This window comes from Cibotium barometz, chromosome 29 (genome assembly GCF_041138505.1).
Source record: "Cibotium barometz isolate CiBa-2024 chromosome 29, ASM4113850v1, whole genome shotgun sequence".
Lineage (NCBI taxonomy): Eukaryota > Viridiplantae > Streptophyta > Polypodiopsida > Cyatheales > Cibotiaceae > Cibotium > Cibotium barometz.
Window position 1 is genome coordinate 3,590,149 of NC_141074.1, and position 23,727 is coordinate 3,613,875.

Consider the following 23,727-nt stretch of genomic DNA (forward strand, 5'->3'; position numbering starts at 1 on the left):
CCACCTAACTTTGGAACTTTTTTGATGAGGCCAATGAACTAAGTTTCTAGAGGTGAAGGGCAAATTCAACCATGATAAAGACTAGCACTTAGAAAAACAATAAAGAAAGATCCGAAACTGCAATTAAGGCATTCAACTAATAGATAAGTGGGCTGTTGAGCTCGCCTTTTATTGAACTTACTACTTTACCATTTTAAACATTCCAAAAGAAGAGGTGCGAAAAATGAGCTTGCTATGTTGCAAAAATGAACAAACCTCTTTTTGAAAGAGTAACCTTCTTCAGTAAACAGTAAACAACAGAATAAGACAGTACTATTGAATGATACATGTAGATTTACTTAGAACAGATACAAGAGAATCTAAAAAGACAAATGACACCATATTTGGCAGTAAATGAAATGTTATCCCATTTTCACACCACCAATGAGAAAATTAGTCAGGATTAAAATGGCTTGTTTCTTGGTGACATTATTTACACAAATATTAAACAACACAACAGCACTGTACATCAAAGAATTGACACAAGTCTCCTTAGTGATGCTGCTTTATCAATCCCTCAAAAGATTTCCTTACTGCCCTTGCTCCTCAGTTTAATAAATAGAATTGGGTGATTTATTCTGCTTTCTGATTTTATTTTTATTTTTATGGTTTTTTTTTGGGGTTGAGGGAGGGAGGGGGCAGGGGAGATGCACGCTGTTTATAGGATAATGACTACTTGTTCGAGACATTCACAAAATCAACAAGAACATTAACATCAATCCATCTCTTCCAGCAGTGCCCAGTTCAAGAAATATTACTGGGCTACAACATCCTACATCCCAACTTGGTTCCATAAAATATTGCTTTGACTGGGAAAAAGAAACTATTTAGAAATGATATAATGCCTTTTTATAAAAATTGAAGCTCAAATTGGTGTTAGAAACCTTTACAAACATTGCTGAGTTGAGTTGCCTGCATGGTCCTTTATAAATCGATGGCTACAGGACATTACTTTGTGCTTGACTGGCATTACTCCCTTTTCACGCCATCGCTGCACCAAAAACTCTTCCAATGCTCGTACCTTCAGAAATCATGAATAACAACAATTAAAAGGGCTTTGCTTGGCCCTCTCTGCCTAGTATATGACCAAGTAAAAAGAACACCAGCCTCATTTACCCTATTTCATCAAAAGAAAGCTACTACATGAACAATCACACACACACAGCCAGGGCCAAGGCACTTACTTGTCTAACAACAAAAGGTTCTCCCTCGAAGGTCAAAGGTTTGGTTAAAAGTCAATAGGCCATTCTTATTGCCATAAATAATGTCAGTGAAGTAACGGTCTCCGACCTTTGGAAAAAATTGAAACATCAGATTGTGCACTTTAACTGCATAATCATATGCTTTCAACCGACTACCACATTTGTAACCTACCATCACCAGTAAAGATGCATCACAACCAAAATGCCTTATAAGTTCCTCAGGTGATCCAGATGGCTTCTTTGACCCTGCAATCAAGTTAAGCCATTGGAAAGTACAGCAAAGATTCTAGCAAGCAAAATTTGTTATCATTTTGAAATTTTGTTTTATCAGATAGAAGAGAAGTATAAGATAAGTTGGATGCCCATGAGTGGGAATAAAGCTCAGCAATTCACAATGGAGAATGCCGCTGATCAAAAAAAGTCACAAAACACGAAAATGTCCTCCCTCTTTTCATTAATCTCTCTCTCTCTCTCTCTTTCATGGAAATGAGATTTGACACGTTATGTGTTCAAATCTCACTTCTCGTCGGATAGATCATTGTCGTCTCTTGGGATTGTTCCTACGACGTTAAAACTCTCTCTCTCTCTCTCTCTCTCTCTCTCTCTCTCTCTCTCTCTCTTTTGGAGTAACCAGGGCTGTATTAAAGCGTACTAACTCCCATAGGCTGCTAAAGGCCTGGCACTATGGGCAGTACAAACCAGTGATACAAATGAATAGCTAGATCAAGAGATCAAGGAGGCTGATGTGAAGCATGTAGAATAAGCCAGTCAGGCACAGCGTAGTGCCAGACCAAGAAGCCCCTGTCGTAGTGAAAAAACTGAGAAGAACCCCCCCAAGCACGGAGAAAAGCAAATCTCCTCTGCTGTGCAGATCTAGAGTCTCCCTGTGCAGCATCCCACTGACTGCGGAGAGTATGAAGCAGCTCTGACCAAATAATACGCAAGGTATCCTCTGGAGAGGAAGGCTCATGACTAAGAACGTGCATGCAACGAGCCTTCCAGATACACCACAAGGTAATGGCAGCAATAGTAGCAAATGTAGGCTCCCTGCTCTGCTCTGTAGCATCATGAACTGCCAAGGGAATCATGGATAATGTACCCCCAAAGTAAGTCCCAACACCGAGGGAAAAAACAGGGTCCGCAGGTTCCCCTTCAAAGAGGAGATGTGGTCCATGAAACTGCAGAAGCCAACAAACTTCACCCCAAGTCACATAGCCCTGACAAACTCCAACTCGAGATAAGAGTAGGCAGATCGCCCTCCAAACCGGCTGCACCTGAGTACATGTCCAAAGGCAATGTCTCTGTGACTCTGGCAAGTGATCAGTGCATTGTAAACATGTAGGATCATGGCTTGTAATCGCTGACCAAGTCCCCACAGCCAAACCTGAATGCGCAATCATCCACATGAAGTATGATATCCTGCGACTAATCCCTGCCGACCATGTGTGTCTCCAAAATCGCCCTGTGAAAGCATGTGAGAGCCCTGCATGCAGCCACGCCCGCAGTCTAGTGGGCTGACAGTGATCCTGTCGCAGAAAGATGGCTCTGCCAATAGGTACAGAGTACTCAAAAAAGGATACGGCAGGATCTGAATCCACAACTGCAGGCCAAAGCCACTCTCCAGGATCCCAAGATAATCGAGAAAGTGGTCTCCCCTCCCAAATCCACAGTGTCCAAAGCGTAACCTCATGCAAGTCAATATCCGGGTCTACTGTGTGTTTTTTGCCTTTGAAACCCACAACGCGAACGTGGAGCCAAGTCCCAACAGGCAAAGGGAGAGTAGGAACAACATGACATAATCTGAAATCAGGGAGAACCTCAAAGAAAATATCACCATGACGAGCATAAGATGGCACAGATGTCGGCGTGTGGAAGAAAGCCCACCATCCTGCCAATAGTCTCTGGCTGTCAATCTGCGGATCAGTGACTGCCTCAATCCACTGGTGAGGGATGGCAGCATCTATCTCCTGAATACGGGGAATAACACCTCTGCCAATAGAGTAAGTGGTACCTAACAAACCAGCATCAAGGCATCTAGCAGCTAACCAAGTCTGTAGAGAGAGTGCAGGGCCGGCCCAAGCTGCCCAATCAATGTGCGTGCGCAATCCCAACTGACGACCCTCAGCATCCAGAACCCTAGGGTTCCATATAAGAGGCTGACGCTCAAACTCCTCTGTAAGGACCGGTAAACGCTGAATAATATCTCTGCGCAGTATATGCCAAACTCCCAGTATGGATCGTAGAAAGTGAGATCACGGAGGTGTAAGAACTGCATCAGAGAAGATGAATCTATATGACCGATCCCAATCACCCCCCACTGAAGGAGTCGAATGTAGGACTGCATGGCGTAGAAAGGATTTCCAAGGTTCATCTCCAGGGAAAAGACCCCGGATGATGCACTTGGAAATAAGGGCTCTACTCTGTATCAGTGGATCAATGATACCCAGACCTCCCTGTGACCTAGGCAATATGCAAGTGTGCCAAGCCACACGGGCTCTAGTATCATGCGATGCATCACATCCAGCCCACAAATAGTTGCGCACCAAGCGCCTGAGCCTAGCAATCACACCAGGGTGAAGCATCCAACATGATGCAATATACCAAGCAGTAGCCAACAAAACCTGATTCACCACAACAGCACGTCCTGCTAAAGACAGATGGCATGCTGACCAATGAGAGAGCTTCCTGCGAATAGAATCAAGGACCGGAGTGAACTGCTGTGCCGGACTCACATCTAAGCCAATCTGAAAACCCAAGTATCTGCATGATTCACCAGGCTGCAGCCAAGTGAATCCATCAGCTGTACCCCACTCAGTGCGTGCATCAGTGGCAAATAGAATACCTGATGATTTATTCCAATTGACACGAGCACCACTAGCAAGACAAAATCTATCAATCAAGCATCGCACCCTGTCAAGATTATCCTCTGAAAACTCCGTAATCAAGAGAGTGTCATCTTTTTTTCCTTTTTTTTTGGAAAAAGGATCCTTCTATTAGTTAATGAGAAAACGCCATAAGGCTACAAAGCTCACCTCACAAGGAGGGATAATAAACACAGTGAACACCGGAGCTCCACCCCCGTGGCTGGCCGCTCTCTAGGGGGGGGGGGGGGGGGCTACCTAGTAGTACATGCGGGAGGTGAGAAGAGCCAAACTGGAGGCCTGTAGTGCCAAGTGACATCCTCGCCCCTCACGATGAGGAAAGGGCCAGGCTGCCAAGTGCGGAGGAACGCCTTGCGGCGACCTCTCATGCGATCCGAGTCGCCCTGAAGTTTCCCCCAGTTATGTGCCAAGCCGTCATGCTGCTGATCATCTCCCATCTCTGCCCGTCCCCCTCCTGGGAGACTGCCAAAGAGAAATCTGGCGTTGGAACCACCGCCATCGCCCTATCAGAGACCTGGATGGTCACACTGCCAGGGACGTCCTCGTATCCAAGGGCCGGGCCGCTGTCCGTGGCCCAAGCCACCGCACCCCACGTCACCATCATCTCACCTGGCGAGCCTGCGAAAACCATCCTGAGAGCGCGCTGCCAGACCTGCTGTGCCTGTGGGCAATCCCATAAGCAGTGCCGCTACGACTCCTGTGCATGGCCGCACCGAGGGCAGGACGCTGGGTGTCTGCCAAAAGCTAGCCAAGCCCCCAGAGCCAGTCCTCTATGCGCTGTAAGCCAGAGAAAAAGCGTCACCTTCCGGGCCCGGAAGCTGGCCCAAAGGCGCTGCCAGAAGTCCCTAAGAAAGGCAGGGGAGAGCCCCTGTCGCCGCCAATGCTCGGCCGCTGCCGGGGTGCCCGCTATCCTGTGCCTCTGGATCCGCCGCCCCAGCCTCGCTGTGTACTGAAAAAAGGGGGTGCCTGGGCTGGTAGGGGCCGAGTAGGGATCTCGCCAAAGCCACTCGCCTGGATCCCACTGAAGGCAAATAAGAGGCTTGCTGTCCCAAGCCCATAATCTCCAAGAATAGTCCTCCCCTATCGAGGCCGGTGAGGGGTCTACATGCCACTGTCTCTGATGAAAGCCAACCACCCGCACCCTCTGAAAGATACAACCCTGGAACTCATCCAAATCTAGTCGGGTCCTCTAGAGCTGGCCTCCCTCTCCCACCTCGAAGGTGAGTGGGGCGACTCTCTCTGCTGAGCCGCAGACCACTAGAAGGATCTCATGCCGAGTAAAGACGCCCATCCACTGTGGAGGTGGAGGGTCCTGTACTCGAGTCCGCCACTCCCGGGGAATGGCCGCCTCAATGTCCTGCCTCATCAACTCTCTGCCCCTCATCCCGCTGAGTCTCCTCTCCTGAACCTCTAGAGGCAGCTGCTGAAAACATATCCAGTCGTCTAGGGACTGGGCTGGGCCGGAGCTCAACGGGCCCCACGACACGTGAGATCGCGATCCAACCATATGACCACTGGGAAGTCGGATCAAGGGGTTCCAGATCAATGGCTGCCTCAGGCGCTCCTCATCGGTGCCCGGGGGAGTCTGGAAGAGTGACGGCCTCAGATGCTCCCAGGCCCTCAGAAGGCTAGCTGCAAAACGCTCCTCGAAGCCAAGGCCCACTCCTCTGGATCGCTGCTCTGTAAAGATCCACCTGATGCTGGGGGTCCAGGGGCCGCTAAGAGAAGGAGTGCGGCTGAGAATCCTGGAAACAAGAAACTCCTTCCACGGCTCAGCGCCTGGTAGGAGGCCACGAACCACCAACTTGCCAAGCAAAGCTCGGCTCTGACAAATAGGATCAACTATGCCCAGGCCGCCTCTCTCCCTCGGCTAAGTGATCACAGCCCATGCCACCTTGGCCCTGGCGGGCCGCCCGTCGCCATCGGACCAAAGAAAGTTCCTGATGAGCCTCTGCACCTGGCCAATGCACGCCCGAGAGAAGGCCCAGCAAGAAGTGATGTACCACATGGTAGCAAGCAGAACCTGGTTGGCCACAACCACTCGGCCAGCCAGAGATAAACGAGCCGTACTCCAATACAGAAGCTTCTTCCGAATGCTCAGAAGAAGGGGGGGCTATCTGCTGCTCCGGAGATATGTCAATGCCCACATAGCATCCCAAATAGCGCACTGTAGTGCCGGGGGCAGCCACTGAAACCCATCAACTGGCCTCCAAGTCGGGGGGGGCACAGAACTGACCCACAACCCACACGACTTGTGCCAGTTCATCAAAGCGCCCGAAGCTCTGCAAAACCTGTCCATGGCTGAGGCGAAGCGGCGGAGGTTCTCCTCCCCTCCCTGAAGATAGACAGCAGTGTCATCCGCAAACTCCGAGTCTAGGAGCTCCTCCGAGGTGCGGATGGGGAGCTGGAGGCCTCGCAAACCTGTATCCTGTGCCGTCAAGAAAGTGCTCATGGCCTCCGCCACAAAAAGAAAAAGAAAGGGCGCCAAGGGGCACCCCTGCCGCACCGAGCACGAGAGCTAGAACCTCTCTCCGCGCACGCCCTGTATCAGCACCTGGCTATGAGCCGATGTGTAGAGTGCAGAGACCCCATGGATCCACTGAGGGGGGAAGCCCATCCTCTCCATAGTGCCTTCCAAGAAGGCCCAGTCCACCCGATCATATGCCTTCTCGAAGTCGAGAAGGAGCACTGCCAGATCCTCCTGCCGAAATCTAACCAAAGCCGTAGCCTCCCAGAAAGAGAAGATGTTATCCAGGATGCTCCTATCCTGGATGAAGCCTGTCTGCGTGGAGTGGATGATGTCCGGAAGGTGAGGCTGAAGCCGCCTGCTGATCGCCTTAGCTAGGACCTTGTAGGCCGTGCCTAGCAAGGTGATCGGTCTCCACTGTCTAATCTCCAGTCTGTCTCCTCCCTCTTTGGGGATCAAGTGAATCAACCCCTCTGCCATGCTATCCGGCATGTCTCCCAACTCCATGATCTCCTGGAATGCCAATCTGAAACCCTTATGCAAGAGACCCCAGTACCTCTGGAAGAAAGCCACTGAGAGACCGTCCTCTCCTGGGCATTTGCCCCGAGGAAGTGCCTGAAGAGCCGCCTCCAGTTCCGTATCCGAGAAGGGGGAGAGAAGGGAGTGCTGCAAATGGGCCGGCACAACCGGTCTCGTGAAGCTCCAGACTGCCTCCCGAGCCTCTCTCACCCTGTCATCTGCTGGCTCAACAAAGAGCAGATCCCTGTAAAAATCTGTGGCGATCGCCCGAATCCTGGGGGGGATCCACCACTACCCGGCCATCAGCCTGCCGAAGACGCCTGAGACCCTCTCGTCTGAAGCGAGGCCCTGTCGCCTCAAAGAAATCTCGAGTCACTCTGTCTCCAGCCTGTGTCCAAAAAGAAGCCCGATCATGGAATCGAAACTCCACCCTCCTCTCCTCGATGGATCTGATCTCTGTGCGAGCTGACTCCATCTGCTCTGAAATCCAAGGGCTCGTAGGATCCCTCTCCTGAAGTCTCTGAAGGGAAGCTAGACTCCTCCGCAGGCTCCTCTCTTGCTCTCTGAAAGCCTCCAGACGGTCCAGGGCAGCCTGTCTGAGCATCCTACTGATCTCCTGCAAACCCCTGTCAAGATCGCTGGCTACCGATCCTCTCCTGAACTGAAGCTCCTGCCAGACCTGCTCAACTCTGGTCGCAATCTCAGGCTCCTCTATGAGACAATCTGGAATCTGGACGCTCTGGCCTCGCTCTCCTCTCGTAGGGTCCTCGATTTGGAGAAGCACTGGAAAGTGGTCTGAAAACGAGGAGCCTGCAAGTATACCCACAGTGCCACCTCTATCGCAAGCCCACTCATCAATGTAAAACCTGTCGATGCGGGAAAGGTTAACTCCTGTGGCCCGTCTATCCGAGCGCGAGAAAGATAAACTCCCATGCAACCTGCCAAACTCCGAGAGAGTCCACGGATCCTGGCCTCTCACCTGCAGCACTAGTTCCTCCCAGGCAGCGAGCTCCGGCCCATGAATGGTCTCCTGGCTACCCCCCATCCTGTCCTCTGCATCCTCCAGCATGTTGCAATCCCCCCCTAGGCACCAATGGTCTGCCATGGGGAGGGACTGCCTAATGGTGCTCCAGAACTCAGCTCTCCCGGTCGCCCCATTGGGGGCGTAGAAGTTGAGGAAGCCAATGCGGTCTTCCCCAATCCGAAGGATGATCCACTGCGCTCGACCCCGGACCAGAGTGCCAGAATCCAAAACCTCGGATAGAAGCTGCTCGCTGACTGAGATGCATACTCCACCCTGGTTCCCCTGGGAGCCAGATGCCGGTGACCAAAAAGTGTGACTCCTGCCTGGCAAGATCTTCCCGCAAGTGCGGGTACGCCCGGCAGAAAGGTGGTCCTCCAACGAGAGCCCTCTGGATCTCCTGGCGAAGTCTGCCCCGACCAATGTAGCAGCGAGGTCCACCAAGACCCTGGATGTTCCATGAGAGGATCCTCATGGATGAGCTATGGCAAGTGAAGCAGCTGCCACTGGCTCACCCCTCTCAGCCGGTGCCCTCCACTCTGTGAGTCTTGGGCGCCGGCTTGGAGGGAGAATAGTCACTGTCTGTCCGGGTGCGGAGTCTCTCCAAAAAGAGGGTGACCTGTCTCTGTGTCTAGCCCCACTCCACCTTCGCCCTGTCCAGGGCATAGGCGTGAGACCAATCCTCTGCATATATGTATCTAAAGATAGGCTGCATCCTCGGGGCAGCGTGGAGGAGAATCAGTAGCACCGCCTCAACTGAGATGTGGACCGGATCCGCCCGCCAATCTCCTATACCAAACAAGCTCATGCGGACTGAGTGTAATCGGGTCTGCAATAGGTCCGTGAGCCCCAAGTCAGTGAAGTGGTGGGAAAACTCCAGTATCTGATCACACAAAACTTCCTCTACAGAGTTGCAATCCCATGCTGTGTCTCGGGCAACACTGAGAGGAAAGGAGAAGGCCACCATGCTGCTCACCACTGAAGGAGAACGAGAGGGATGGCACACCACGCAAACTCGCAAGGGCGCGACCAGTGTCTCGAACGGGCCAGCATCTAGCTGGAGACACCTGAAAAAACCGTAATCCACTGGGAGCCCCATCACTCGCGGGGGCCCCCCAGGGGAGGCTGGGGAGAACTCTGTGACGGGCGAAGCTAGGATCGCCATCTCCACCGGCCCGGAGTGGCGGTGGAACAACCGCTGAACTGAACTCTGGCCTACCCAGCTGCGCTGCCTCGGGACAGTGGGTGGTTTGGAGGAGTATCCTGGAGAGGCCGAGGGAGGGATGGTGGCTCGCGGAGAGGAGGGGGGAGAGCAAGGAGAGGATGGAGAGGCATCTGCCAGAGGAGAGGTGTCAGGGGGGGGCCGCCGGGGGAGGCGGGAGGGGGGGAGTGGGGGAGTGGAAGGAGTGCTCTCCGAGTGAGGGGAAGAGGGGCCGGGGGTCGCAGAGTGCGGCCCGGGATCCTCAGGGATCTGCTCCATGGAGGGGACGGGGCCCCCGCGGGGGGAGGCGGGAGCGGGGTCTCCACGTGGGGGGCTCCACCGGCGGCCTCAACGGGCACTGAGACTGAATCCTCGTCCATCGGGGTGGGACCTGCTGGCCGCCTATCCCTGACTGGAGCATAAGTGTGGGTAGGTGCCTGGACGCCAGCCGGAGTCGCCTGTCCGCCAGCCTGTGCTGCCTGCTGGCGTCTGCGATGGTCCCTGCGGGCCAAGCGTTTCCGCCGGCGAACCTCCTGCCATCCGCCAGCCTCCTGGGTCTGCGCGGCATCCTCCGCCGGGGCCTGCTCGTCAGATGATGGCGCCTGCTGAGACGAGCCAGGGATGTCCAGTCTCTAAGGTGGATGGCCACCCCTCGGGCCTCCTGAAGGGGGTCCAGAGGCGGCAGAGCGTGAAGGGTGAACCCCCTTGCGGGGACAGGCGCGTGCGAGGTGGCCCATCTCCCGACAGATGTAGCACTGGCCGGGGAGGCCCGAATACTCCACGCGCTGTATCAGATGTCCTCCAAAAAGACAAGGGAGGAGGATCGTCTTCGGGAGGGACTCCGGTGACGGAACCACAACACGAATGGCTGGGAGTCCTGCTGCCCGAGCTATCACTGAAGCCGCTGTCTGAGGCGTCTCCACCACCTGCCCGAACGCCTTGCCAATGGATGACAAGAGGGGCAAGTACTCCCTGCGGAGTCCAGGAAAGCAGATAGTGATGGGAAAACCTGTCGAGCCTCCTAGCGGGTCAAAAGCGGGGTCGAAACCGTGAGTCCATCGCGCCAGGAACGCCCGGGATGAGCGAAGGGCAATGGGGCTCTGAGCCAGCACCGTCTGAGCAGCCTGGGGGAACTCGAAATCCAATTGGTAGTAGCCACGTCCCAAAAAATCGACGCTGACGATCTTGGCAGGCACGCCAACGAGGCTGCCTTGCAGAAGGTCGCGAAGCTCTCTCCGCATCGGGCGACTACCCACTATCTTGCAGACCAAGGAGAAGACCTCAAGAGCGGATACTGTGGAAACAAACAACTGATGATCTGCATCTGTGAACTCCAGACGGAGACCGGAATCGGCAGGGGTAGTCGGAGCGGCTTCCATGGAGTCCTCTAGAGGGAAAAGGCCAGAGACCGGGGTCACCAATGGGAGGGACACAGCCCTACGAGGAAACGGAGAGGCGGAAAGAGAGAGGATAGCGGGGGCGGAGCGAGGGGGGGAGGGGGGAGCTATCGGTGGGAGGAGGGGCGAGACGGAGGGGGAGGTGAGGGAGAAGGCGGCGGGAAGAGCCGCGAAGCGGAGGAGAAGGCGGGGGGGGAGAGATGGCGGGGAAGGAAGCGAGGAAGGAGGCGGGGGGGGAAGATGGCGGGGGAGGAAGCGAGGAAGGAGGCGGGGGAGGAGAAGGCGGGGGGGGAGAGAAGGCGGGGGGGGAGAGATGGCGGGGGAGGAAGCGAGGAAGGAGGCGGGGGGGAGAGGCGGAGGAGATGGCGGGGGACAGGCGGGGGGGGGGAGAGGGGGGCGCGCGACGGCGAGAACCAGCAGGGGGAAGGTAGACGGGAGGGGGGATGAGGCGGAGCTCGCAGGAGCAGATCGACAGTCGAGTAGTGCTGTTTCAAGAGAGTGTCATCTGCATACTCCGAGTCCAACAACTCAGTCTGCTGACCCACAGCAATCGGGAGATGTAGGCCTGGAATGTGGGTAGACTGAGTGCTGATATATGAAGATAATGCCTCAGCAAAAAATAGGAAAAGATAGGGAGCAAGAGGGCAGCCCTGTCTAACCGACCTCCCCAAAGTGAAATGTCGACTAACGAAACCTCCAATAGTAACCGCACTGGTGGCAGAGCGGTAAAGACCTGAAATCCCTCTAATCCATCCATCCGGAAAACCCAATCTGGCAAGGGTACCCTCAAGAAAGTCCCAATCTACTCTATCATATGCCTTCTCAAAGTCGAGAAGTAGGGCAGCCAGACGCTGCGAAGAGGACTTGGCCCATTCGGCCGCAGCATAAAAAGTAAACACATTATCTAGAATGCATCTGTCCTGTACAAAAGCAGTCTGTGAACCATGGATGAGAAGATGCATAAAAGGCTTCAGCCGAGCTGAAATCAAATGAGCCAAAAGCTTGTATGACGTGGAGAGCAGAGTAATAGGTCTCCACTGTCGAAGCAAGGTGGGATCTCCCCCTTTGGGGATAAGAGCAATCAAACCAGAAGTCAAAGAATGGGGCATGCTGCCCGAGTCAAAGATCTGCTGCAAACCTAATAAAAGTGGTCGATGCAATATCTCCCAATACTCAAGAAAAAACTGACGGGTAAGCCCATCGTCTCCAGGGCAAGAGGAAGCATCCAAAGAACCAACAGCATCACGAAGCTCAGTATCTGTGAATGGCTGCATAAGAGAAGCACACATATCTGGAGTAACCACCAATGGCACATGAGACCAAACCTCATCTCGAGCATGAGCAATATCAGGAGTGAGAGCGTCCGGAATAAAGAGATCCTCAAAATGATCTACTGCCAATCCCAGAACCTCATCTGGCTGAGAGTACAAAACACCATCTGAATGCCTGATAGCGCGCAGACAAGAGCCCGTGTGGCGCTATCGAAATGTGGAGAAGAAATCCTTATTCATCCTATCCGCTTTAGTAATCCACTGAGAAACTGAAGCGTGATAGGTGAACTCAGCTCTTCTCTCAAGAACCAGTGAGAGCTCTGCCCTAGCCTCACTCTCCTCCTGGGCAAGAAAGGAATCCTGAGGATGCTGCTCCTGCAAGCGATGGAGGGAGGCAAGACGAATATGAAGACCCTGCTCACTAGCACGCAAAAATCGTCTCCTCGCAATCGCATGATGACGACAGGTCTCACTCGAGGCAGCAAGGCACTGAGTGATGAAACAAGCATAATCTAAAGAGGGCGACTGTGAAGAAAAATCCCAAATGTCCTCCAACGCAGCCTGTAAGGTGTCTGCAGATAAAATCACATCTGGAATCCTACATCCTCTGCGCGGAGCATCCGGTCTCTGAGCTAGGATGCGGAGGGAAACCGGAGCATGATCGGAGAGTGCTGTACCTGGCCAGATCGTCATAGACCCGCCAATCCCAACTGCCCATGCCCCAATATAGAAGCGATCCATCCTCTCTAGCAAACGGCCAGCCTGCCTGCGAAAACCCCAAGAAAACTGCAAGGTACCCTCTGTGTGCATAAAAGAATGCTCATGCCAGGCATCGGAGAGTCTCAAAGCAAAAAGGAAACTGTCCCAAGCATCAATCTCAACTGTAGCAATCTCTGACAAATGAGGGGGAGTATCAGCACGGTAATCGGATGGAGATTCCAAATTATTGAAATCCCCTCCGACTATCCAAGAGTCCACAACTGGCAATACATCCACAATCTCCTGCCAGAAATTTGCTCTCAGGCGAGCATCATTAGGCGCATAAATACATAATAGGCCAACCAACACATCACCAATCTGCATCGATACCCAAATGCATCTACCAGCAATCAGAGTCCCGTGGTCCCTCACACAAGAAGTCCACCGCTGACCCACAGAAATAGCAACACCTACACTGCGAGACATAACGCCCGTGGCAGGCTCCCAGAACAAACATGAATTGCCAGGGAGAATCTTCCTTCAAGACTGAGTATCTGCCAAGGAAAGTTTGTGCTCCTGCACATATAAGATGTCAACATCCCCAACAACATGTCTATGCAAATCCTGTCTCAAGAGAAGCTTCCTCGCACCACTGTGGCGAGAAGCATGCAGCCCATTGGTGTTCCAAGTGACAATATGCAAATCCATCAAGAAAGCAAAAAACCACAACTGGCATACATGACACTGGAAACCTCAATGAGCATACATCTAAGCAGGCTGGCTGCGCTGGCGCTTGGCCTCAGGCCGAGCATCTGGAGGATCAAACCTGCCTGAATCTGGAGGAAGCAGGAGTATATCTCCCCCGGGTCTAAAATCCATGACAGAGGCAAACCATCTCTGTACATACTGAGCAGGACAACTCAAGACCTTGGAAATCCTCTTCACATGCCATTGAAGAGTCTCCGAGGTGGGTGACCAAGAATCTGCAAAACCAAAAAGAACTGGTAGAACATATCGGCAGAGTCCATTTTCCCATTTCACCCTGCCAATGCAGTGGGCAATCTGGGAAATGGAGATATCAGCTGCAAGTGTAGGCACCCAGGATGTGAGGCGCTGCAATATCTGTGTGCAGGTAAAAGAGAGAACTGAGACCTCTGACCAATCTTCTTTCCCCGTGAAGGGTAAGAAGAAAGAAAGGAAAGGAGACCTCTGTGCCTGCGAAGTAAGAAGTGTCTGTCGACGTGAGCAGTAGACTCGGATCTCGAGTGGGCCAAAGTCATCTGCACACTAACACCTGCCACATCAAAACGCCATGAGATAGGCGCACAATCCATGAATAGCTGCGTCACATCCTTCCCAGCTGGAGGAGCCTGTCCCTGGGATGGCAGAGGTATCAACGCCTGTGAAGGAAGTGAAGGAAGCAGAGGAAAATCAGTATCCATGGCAGTGAAAAGAGGTCTAGGAGGAGGTAGAGGGGGAACCGAGACGACAGCCTCCTGTGGGGAGGCAGGAACAAGAGAGAGACACAAGTCCTCCTGGGAGTCCTCCTCCTGCACTGTGGTCAGTGTAGGTGGAAGACATCGTCGCTGCTGCTGCTGAGGGGGTGGTGGAGCAACATTAGGGCGGGTAGCCCTAAACTGGTGCCGACGGTCCACAGTACGCCAATCCCCTGAGTCTGAGGGGCGAGCAGCTCCCGCCGAGTGCTGGGGGGCCGGAGGTGTCTGCTGCTGCTGCTGCTGTGGGGTGCGGTGAGGCTGGCGGGCCTGAGGCTCCTGTCTACGATGCCGAGCTGGCTGAGGGCAGTCACGAGCTAAATGACCAAAGGCCTGACACCTCAGACACTGGTCAGGCCTGCCAGTGACTAAAACTCGCTGGCGAAAAGATGAATCTCTCCAAAGAAACTCCACCGCATCCGGAAACACAGTAGAAGAAGGAGCCCACACCTGGATCCTGGGCGAGCCCACACCTGAGACTAGTGAGCCAGGAACGATCGTGCCCATCCGTCCAGCTACTGTGGAAATCAAATGACGAAACTGAAGAGGAATCCCCAGGAAGGCCACCGTAACCGGGAACCGAGGAATGTCAAACCTGGCATCGAAGTCCTCTGCGGTGAACTCCGGGCACCACTCCCGCAAATGGATAGCATGAGAGTCCGAGATGATCGGGGAGCGCTGAAGAAGAGCCCGGGCAGCTGTCTCGTCGGAGAAGACAACTCTGAAAATGCCTCTCGCCACCAACTCTATCTCAGCTATCCTGCCGTCAGGGGAGCGAAGGGCAGACTGGAGCCAGTCGCGGACTGTAGAGCGAGAGGGAGAATGCCCAACCATACGACCCACCAAAGTCCGTCCTGCTAATGTCCTAATGGACGCATCAAAAAGACCTCAATCTCTGCTCCAGAGAGGAGATGCTGCCAGACAATCAACTGTGGGGCAGCCTGTGTGGTACCCAGTGTCGGCGGAGCGCCAGCCATGGCAGTAGAAGCAGGAAAAGTCGAAGAGGCCATATGTGGACTGCAGGGAACTCCCGCAGGAGGTCGGAGACGAAGGAGAATGAAAAAACCTGAACCTGAATTTTTAATTTTTTTTTCCCCTGTCTCTCACTCTCTCTCACAAAGACTGATCTCTCTCTCTCTCTCTCTCTCTCTCTCTCTCTCTTTTCGTGAAATGGTGTTTTATATTATATGTAAAATGTACATCAGCCACATGGCTCACACAGAACCTATGGCCCCAAACAAAACCCCCACAAAAGACCCTCTAAAGGATCATGACCATGCAAACCTGTACACTAATAAGAAAGCCTCCTAGCCAAACAAGCATCCCAGATAAAAGCATCAAAGATGAGCCAGCCGAGCTGCCGTAGACCATAACGAAATAACATCTGCATCCAGTAGCTGAGCTGAGAGAAGAGAAGAAAACTGCCAAAGCAGCAAACCGCGGATACGTAGAATGTGCCCATGTATTCCAGACAAGGAATCAAAAATGAACCCATTCCGTGTAGTCCAAATATGCCAAAGTCCTGTCCATCTAAGGAAATGGAATATTACAAGGTGACTGTCTGAAGTAATGACTTGAGGACAAATCCCAAATATCCACTGATGAGCCGAAACAGTAGACCTCTCTACTGCCTCCCAAACGCGAGAGACAAAAGACCAAATCTGACGGGCCACTGGACAACTCATGAACAGATGCATAACTGTTTCAGTGCATGTCGTGTAGAAGAAGCAAGAGGCCAGTGTAATTTTACGACGGCTCAGCTGATCCCATGTAGGTAACCCTCCCACCAACATCCTCCAAATGAAAACCTTACCTTGGTAAGGGAGTTTAGACTACCAACCACACATAAGAGTTTTCTGCCACCATGATTTAGACTTGTGCAATCCCCACACCTTATTGGCCTTGGCTGAAACCCAATCTTTCTCTGATACAAGCTTATGATAGACCTGGTTAGCTGAGAGTGATATCAAGTCACCAGATTTACATAGTGCCCAATCAAGCCAAGGCTGATCTGCAGATGGCCGAGGCAATGGAGTAAAAGGCTCAACTGCATGCATGATGTCAACCCATAGTGGCTGAAATGTCCGAGGAACCCTAAAGTGCTGCCGAATACGACGAAACGAATATGGCCTGTCACGACCAGGTATCACAGCATCTCGGATTCTAACCAAGCCTAGCCTGACCATGCGGTTGAGTCGTATGCGTGAAGCATCTCTGTCTGGCCAAACAATGACACGCGACTCCACAAATGTTTCGAACTGCAAAGAGTTCAAAAGTAGTCTTTCATGACCAGGATCCCACCGAGCCAACAGTAGAGCTTCATGCCAGGAAAGGAGAATATGCAATAAAATGTGTGATGAGCGAATACGGACAGGATGAGCCGCATTCACAATGTCCCACCATGAAGCCTGCACACGTGTCCGCCCATGTGACAATCCCTCCAACTCAATCAAGTCACGAGCCATGAATACCCAAGGCTGCTCCTGCAAACGCATATCCAAGCGCCCACCTACGCGCCACCATATGCAAGCGGATATCCAATAAAGCAGCCCCACCCATTCTTTTGGGCGTCGTAATGTGATTCCAAGCTATCCATGTTTGACCCATAATATTTCCTTGCCTCTTCCACAACATAAACCGAATGGGAGCAACCAAACGGATGAGAGATTTATGCGTCCAAGGTAGCAAAGGCAAAAAATAGGAAATCATGCTAAGCATAATAACCTGAGCTACCTTAACCCTCACATGCATAGGCCACCCTTGAGCTTTCCAATACACATATTTATCGGAGATCCGAGCAAAAATCCAAGCAAGAAGCGCTTGGGGGTCCACATCCACACCCACCGGATATCCAAGATGACGAACAATGTCTCCTGTATGCACCACACGGCCTTGCCACCCTAATGCCTCAAGATCAAATTCCGTGCATACAATGAGGGCTGATTTTGTTGAATTTATTTTCAGCCCAGAAGCCAATGCAAAATTATTCCAAGCTTCCATTGCTCGATCTATATTGGCTTTTTCGGCCCTGAGAAACATAAAAGTGTCATCCGCAAGGGCTTGAGCAACCAATTGCTTGCCATGAGGGAGACGCAAACCAACCACTTCACCATGCGATGCCATAGCATCTAGGCGAGATAACATAGGATGAGTGGCAATGACAAAGAAAAGAGGGCTAAGAGGACAGCCCTGCCGGAGAGAACGGGTGAGAGAAATACCATCCGAAAGTCCTCCATTGAGCATAATCCGCATGATAGAGCCAAAGCCAAGTAAATGCACCAAATTAGCCAGTTTGGAACCAAAGCCCATGGCTGTCATTAACTGAGAAAGGAAAGACCAACTAACATGATCAAAAGCTTTTTCAAGATCTAGCTGCACCATCACAATCTCTTGCTTCTTTGCCTTGGCATAATCCACTCCAATTTGAACATTAAGAATATTATGCAAAATATTCCTGCCATGCACAAATCCATATTGATATGGATGAACAAGAGTAGGAAGCACCTTCTGCAAGCGATTGGCAAAAAATCTTTGTAAAGATTTTATACATAATACCCATAAGTGAGATCGGGCGCCATTGAGCCAGAGAAGTAGGCGAAGGGACTTTGGGCAACAAACGAAGTATGCCCAACTTCCAATCGGCAGGCATATATCCCTCATCCCAAACCCTTTGACAAATAAACGTCAAAGGCTCTGCAAGCTGATCAGCATATTTTCGGAAAAACTCATTTGTCAAACCATCCCAACCAGGGCTCTTTCCCATGGGAAGTTTGGAGAGAACAGCTTCCACTTCCCCTTGAGTAACAGGAGCATCAAGCTGAACCGCCACATCAGGGTCAACTTGATATCGTACTTCAGCAAACAATGACTCCCTTGCAGGCAGGACAGCCGGTGAGACATCCTCTCGAGGGGCAAGCAAATCTTCATAAAACCTGATGCAATGCTGAATAACCCGGAAGGTTGAGTAACAAGGTTGCCTTTGGCATCCATCAGCCTAACAATATTCTCACGCATATGTTTTTGATGCAACTTATCATAGAAGCGATGAGATTGACAGTTAGCGTCCCGCAAAGCATCAAGACGTGCAAGTAGTTTAAAGCGAACATATTGTGCTTCCTGCACCCTAGATAGCTCCTTTTTCAGCCATTCTATGGCATCCGCAACTTCAGCATCCATAGAGTCAGTAAACATGAACGCCTGCAAGCCCTTTAAAAGCGACTCAAGGAGAGCCACATGCTGTTTTTGTATAGAGGCATTAGCAAGACCATAATGCCGTGCTAATTTCCGAGTGTTGGTAAGGAACACTGGCCAAGCATGATAATCAGCCATGGACACTCTTGTGGAGAAATGTCGTATCGACTGACGCATATAAACATCAAAAACTTCATGCTCCAAAAAAGTGTGATTTAAGCGCAAAGGCAAGCGTCCCAACAAGCCTTTATATGCATCCACAGGATGATAGACCATTTCAAACACAAGCGGCCAATGATTTGACAAAACCTGTTGCTGATCAACCATCATAGTAAGAACCTCTGGCAAAAAGAGATCTTGATGTAAAATATACATCCTATCCAATCTAGCATAAGTGCCCCGAAACTATTGTGAGGCATAAGTGTAACCCCTTTCATCTGAATGCAACCAAGACCACATGTCTTGTTTTAGCGACCTTGCTGCAAAAGCTTCCCACGCCTTTCTCTCCGGGCCATCCATTACAGAATGAGGCGACGTGGCTTGCTCCCTGGAGACACACATATTAAAGTCCCCCATCACAAAGCCAGGATGAGAGATTGAAAGAGCACACAAGTCATTCCACAGCAAACGGCGTGCAGGAGCATTATTTGGAGCATACACCCCTAACAACCATAAAGGCGTATCATCCCAAACAATCTATATCACTAGAAATCTTCCATGAACATCTTGAATCACAAGAGAAGGCTGAAACTGCGATCGAACAACAAACATAACACCTGACTGCGAAGCAAGATGTCCGCTATAGAAAACATGAAACCCCTTATATACATAGGCTTTTCCAACTAACTTATGCGGCTTATGTTCAACTGCACACAAAACATCCCAACCATGACAAAAAGGTGTACGCCAAAGCCTGAACTGCTTTTGGCGCGAAGAAATACCCTTTACATTCCATTGTACAATTTTCATAAGCCTTCCCAGAAAAGGAATCAACAAGGCTGTGTACTAGGCCCAGGACAATCTGCCAAATCACGAACCTTTTGAAGCATTGCATTTTTAGACATGGTATTTGTGATCTCAGACTGCCCTTGGAGTTCCCGAGCACGTAACAAAGGGTAATGACCATCCCATGGCGAGATGACCTCACCCTTCGAACCAAACACAAGAGGCAATTGTTGTTGTGCTTCTTTTGTTAGGCGACTTCTAATAGGATAGCGTTCTACTCTATCCACCCCAAGAGGCCCTGTACCCTGAGAAAGTTGGCCTCCCGGCCTCTCAATCCTGGTCTGTTGTTTGGCACCTGAACCCAAAGGGCGACGAGCATATGTATGTAAGGGCCCCTAATGAGTACGCAAAGGCCCCCGCCAAACAGCACATGAGAAATCCCCCCGCGGGGCAACAAATCGTGTCTTTTTACCACGTACTTCCACCCATGGCTGCTCAACCTCATTCTGAACATCCACATGTACATCCATGTGTTGGGTATCATGTGAAGGAGCATCATGCTCATCTTCCACGGGCAACTGTCCATCAAGGATATCCTTTGTAGCAACAACTTGTTCTTTCTTAGGACATTCGGAGACCACATTTGAAACAGTGGCCAGCAAATGTATCCCACCTCAATTCATACATTAAAGGTTGCAGCCCAGCCATATTGACACGCAAATGTGTCGGCCTACGTCTCCCATGTTGGGGTAAAGGCGTTATGCCCACCCTTATAGTGTGGGCAAGCCCATAAGTTATAGTACATAGTACACTAAGTACTTTTAATGTACTAAGTGCACTATGTGTACTAGTGCAATATACATGTGTGATAGGGGAGTCACACACTCATGCTTTTGGTGAGTTGACTTATCCCCACAACTCTCTCTCTCTCTCCCCCTTGCTTCTCTGTGTATGTCTCCCATGAATGAACTCTAAACCCTAATTCTGGTTTTCTCCCCATCAACTGGTATCAGAGCCTTCAACTGGAGCACACAGTCGAGCTGACAGTGAAGCGCAGCAATGTTTGAGATTTGAGCTTCTTGTAAGGAAAGAGAGTGCTGAGCATCGCACAGTACTGCACAGAGGGCAGGGCGCCAGGCAAGAAGGCGTGGGCTGCTCAGCTGCTGCCCAGGCACAGCCACGCTGCCCAGCAGGTGCAGCCACGCTGCGAACCGTAACCAGGCGCATAGCCAGGCATAGACGTAATCCAATCGGGCGTTGAAGGGCAGGCGCAGGTGGAGAAGAATCATTAGCGCTGGCCACTTAGGCGAAAGGCGTGTTAAGCGCGTGAGTGAGCGTAGGCGAAGGAGCTTGCAGCAGCGACCAGATATACGCAGGCGAAGCAACATAAGCTACCAGAGCCGAATAGTCGCGAGAGGTGGCAGCTCGGGCACGTAGAAGGGCAAGCGCTAGGCGAAGAGCAGTGAAGAGCGCCGACTCCAAGCCCCTTCAGGGTCACAGCAGCCAAGCGACGTGTTGCTACCAGGCGTATTAGCGCTGGGCTTTAGACACGTAAGCCAAGGATGCGCAGTAGAGACCCATGAAGCTTCTGTTCGTGGAGATGGGCGTTGGATACGATCAGCATGTGACATCACTGCAGCAGCCGTCCGCGTTTGCAAAAATGCCATCAGCTCGAACTCCATACCAGCATTCCGAACAGGAGCAATTCCAGGAGTCAGTTGGCAGGAGATGAAGCTAAAGTTAAAACTTGGTGTGCCAAAAGCCCTGCAACAGCATCAAATTTTCTGCAGCAGCATCACCACCCTCTTTTCCTGCAACAGCCTGCAAATTGAACAGAAATCAGAAATCAGAGGTATTTTTTGCTTCAATTTTGCGAATTTCTTATCAATTAAATCAATTGAGCAGGTACAGGTGCTCAATTGCTCAATTTTTGAGCAAAATTGGCAAAATTGGGTGACATTGGTCACAATCAGGATCAATTTGCAGGAAATTGGTCACAATCAGGATCAATTTGCAGGAAATTGGATGTCGAAATTTGGGGCTTTTGATGTAATTGTGCAATTAAGCACTCATACATGCTGTATGATGTGAAAAATCACACATTTGGGCAAAATTGCAGCAAATTGCAGTGCAAATCAAGAGGCTTTTGTGCCGATTTGGTTGATTTGCATGCAGGCAATCGCATTTGATGCTGTGGATAATGTGCTGATGCCTTACAAGCACTCAATGTGCCTGTAAATCAAGGGGCTTTCATGTATTTGATGTATATGTGGCCAGGGGGAAGCATCGTGAACACTCTGGATGCCTTCATGTGCGTCAATGTACCATGCATGATCGAAATTGATCTCAAATCAAGGGGCTTTTCAAGTTTGTATGCTTGTTGAGCTTGGCAAAGCAGCACGCAAGACATTTATGCCTTGAATCCTCAAAAATCAGCTTGCAATCAAGGGGCTTTTGCCCAATTTCTGTTCGGGACTGTTGTATGCAGTGTACGGGACTGTAAAAGTCTGATTTTCACTCATTTGGACAGCCAGGGGAGCATTTATTGCTATTGTACCTGCTGGTACAGATTTGGCACAGCTTTGTGCATGTTTTGGCATGGCTGTACACTGTTTTGAGTGACCAAAAGATTCAATTTCAGCTGCTGAAATTGCCGGTACAGGTTTGGTACATCATTGGTGAGCACTTGGTACTGCTGTACAGTACTTTGGAAGGGTAAAAGAGCACATTTAAGGTGCTGTCCAAAATCTGCAGCAACCAGATTTTGGTGTTTTCATCACAAAAAGTGGGAGAAAAGTTGCATTCTTGCTTCCGCAGTGGGAGATAAAGCTTGGGAGAACATTTGTAAGCACTTTGTGTGCTTTGGGTGATCTTGGTGCAGTGTTTGCACATTTGCAGGGAGTCAGGCATTGACAGGTTGCATTCTGCTATGGCAACCACAGGTGAGAGCTCTTCATTGCTTCACATCAAGAAGCTTGAAGGCTCGCATAATTATGATATTTGGCAAACCCAGTGCTACAATGTGTTGCTTCAGAAAAAGCAACATAAGCCTATCAAAGAAAGGGGTGTGATGCCCGCTTCTCTTACGGCTGAAGAGTGGGAAGATATGGATGAGCTGGCAAGATCTACTATCATGTTGTCTGTGTCAGACTCATTACTTTTCAGCATTCGTGAAGAGAAGACAGCTTGGGGAATGTGGCAGAGATTGCAGGACTTGTATGCCCAACAAAGTGCCTCAAGCAAAGTGTATTGGTTGAAGAAACTCATAGGTCTTCAGATGAAGGAAGGGGCTTCTATGACAGCCCATCTCAATGAGTTTAATGGTATTGTCAGCCAAGTCATTAATCAAAAGTTGGCAATGGACGATGAGTTCAAAGCCACTTTTTTGTTATGCACTTTGCCAGAGAGTTGGGACACATTTAGGACAGCCACTAGCAATTCGAATGCTATGCTGTCATATGCAGATGTTGAGGGTGCTCTTCTTCAAGAAGAGATGAACAGGAAGAACAACTCTGTTGGAAAGTCCAATGCAATGAATGCACGTGGGAGATCCCAGCAAAGGGGGAAAAGCCAAGAAAGGGGAAGGAGCAAGTCTCGCTCCAAAAAGGATTTGGAATGCCATTATTGTGGCAAGAAGGGACACATCAAAAAGCAATGCTACAAATGGAAAAATGATCAAAAAGAAAAGGGAAAAGGCAAAGACAAAGACAAGGATGAAGCCAAAGATGTAAAGCCAAAGGGCAAAAGTGGAGTCAAGATTGAAGAAATCAATGTGTCACATGCAGGTGGCAGTGAGGATGAGGTCCTATTTACTTCTTCACTTGATGCCCATTCACTTCTTACAGGTGGTCATGGTATGCACTCATGGATCATTGATTCAGGTGCCTCCTTTCATGTCACAGGTTGCAGAGACTTGTTTGTCAGGTACACTGCTGGCAATGAAGGAGTGGTTTATTTGGGTGATAACCATGCATGCAAGATTCTTGGCAGAGGTGATGTGAGGCTTGTATTTTCAGATGGCTCACAGCTTATGCTCCATGATGTCAGGCATGTGCCTGAGATCAAAAAGAATCTGCTTTCTACTGGACAGCTTGATGATGCTGATTATGTTACCACATTTGGTAGTGGAAAGTGGAAAATTAGTAAGGGCTCACTGGTTGTTGCCAGAGGCTCTAAGGTGGACACTCTTTACTTTATGCATGCAGGTGTTTGTCACCATGCTAATGTAAATGCAACCGAGCTACCGGAAATTTCTATGTGGCATAGCCGGTTGGGACACATGAGTGTCAAGGGAATGGAGCAATTGTCTCGTTTGGGTTACTTGCCTTCTCTAAAGTTTTCAAGTTTTCAGTTTTGTGAGCATTGTATATATGGTAGGCAACTACAGTGCCCCCACAAGA

The 23,727-nt window shown here is 50.7% G+C and overlaps 1 protein-coding gene across 4 annotated transcripts in view; it reads right to left on the reverse strand.

Moving 5' to 3' along the window:
• Nucleotides 1-699: 699 nt before the first annotated feature.
• Nucleotides 700-23,727, reverse strand: part of LOC147621739 (uncharacterized) — a 35,451-nt gene continuing 12,423 nt past the window's right edge. For 3 of the 4 annotated variants that reach the window (XR_015269597.1, XR_015269598.1, XR_015269599.1), the window contains 3 exons: nucleotides 1,414-1,487; nucleotides 1,224-1,329; nucleotides 700-1,060 (listed from right to left, as the gene is read on the reverse strand). Coding sequence is in view for 1 of the 4 variants with exons in the window: in XM_086822767.1 (XP_086678893.1) it covers nucleotides 1,973-2,647 (675 nt within the window). In the remaining 3 variants the exon portion in view is untranslated. Of the gene's footprint in view, nucleotides 1,061-1,223; nucleotides 1,330-1,413; nucleotides 3,487-23,727 lie in introns of those variants that run through there. The other variant, XM_086822767.1, reaches the window with a different exon arrangement.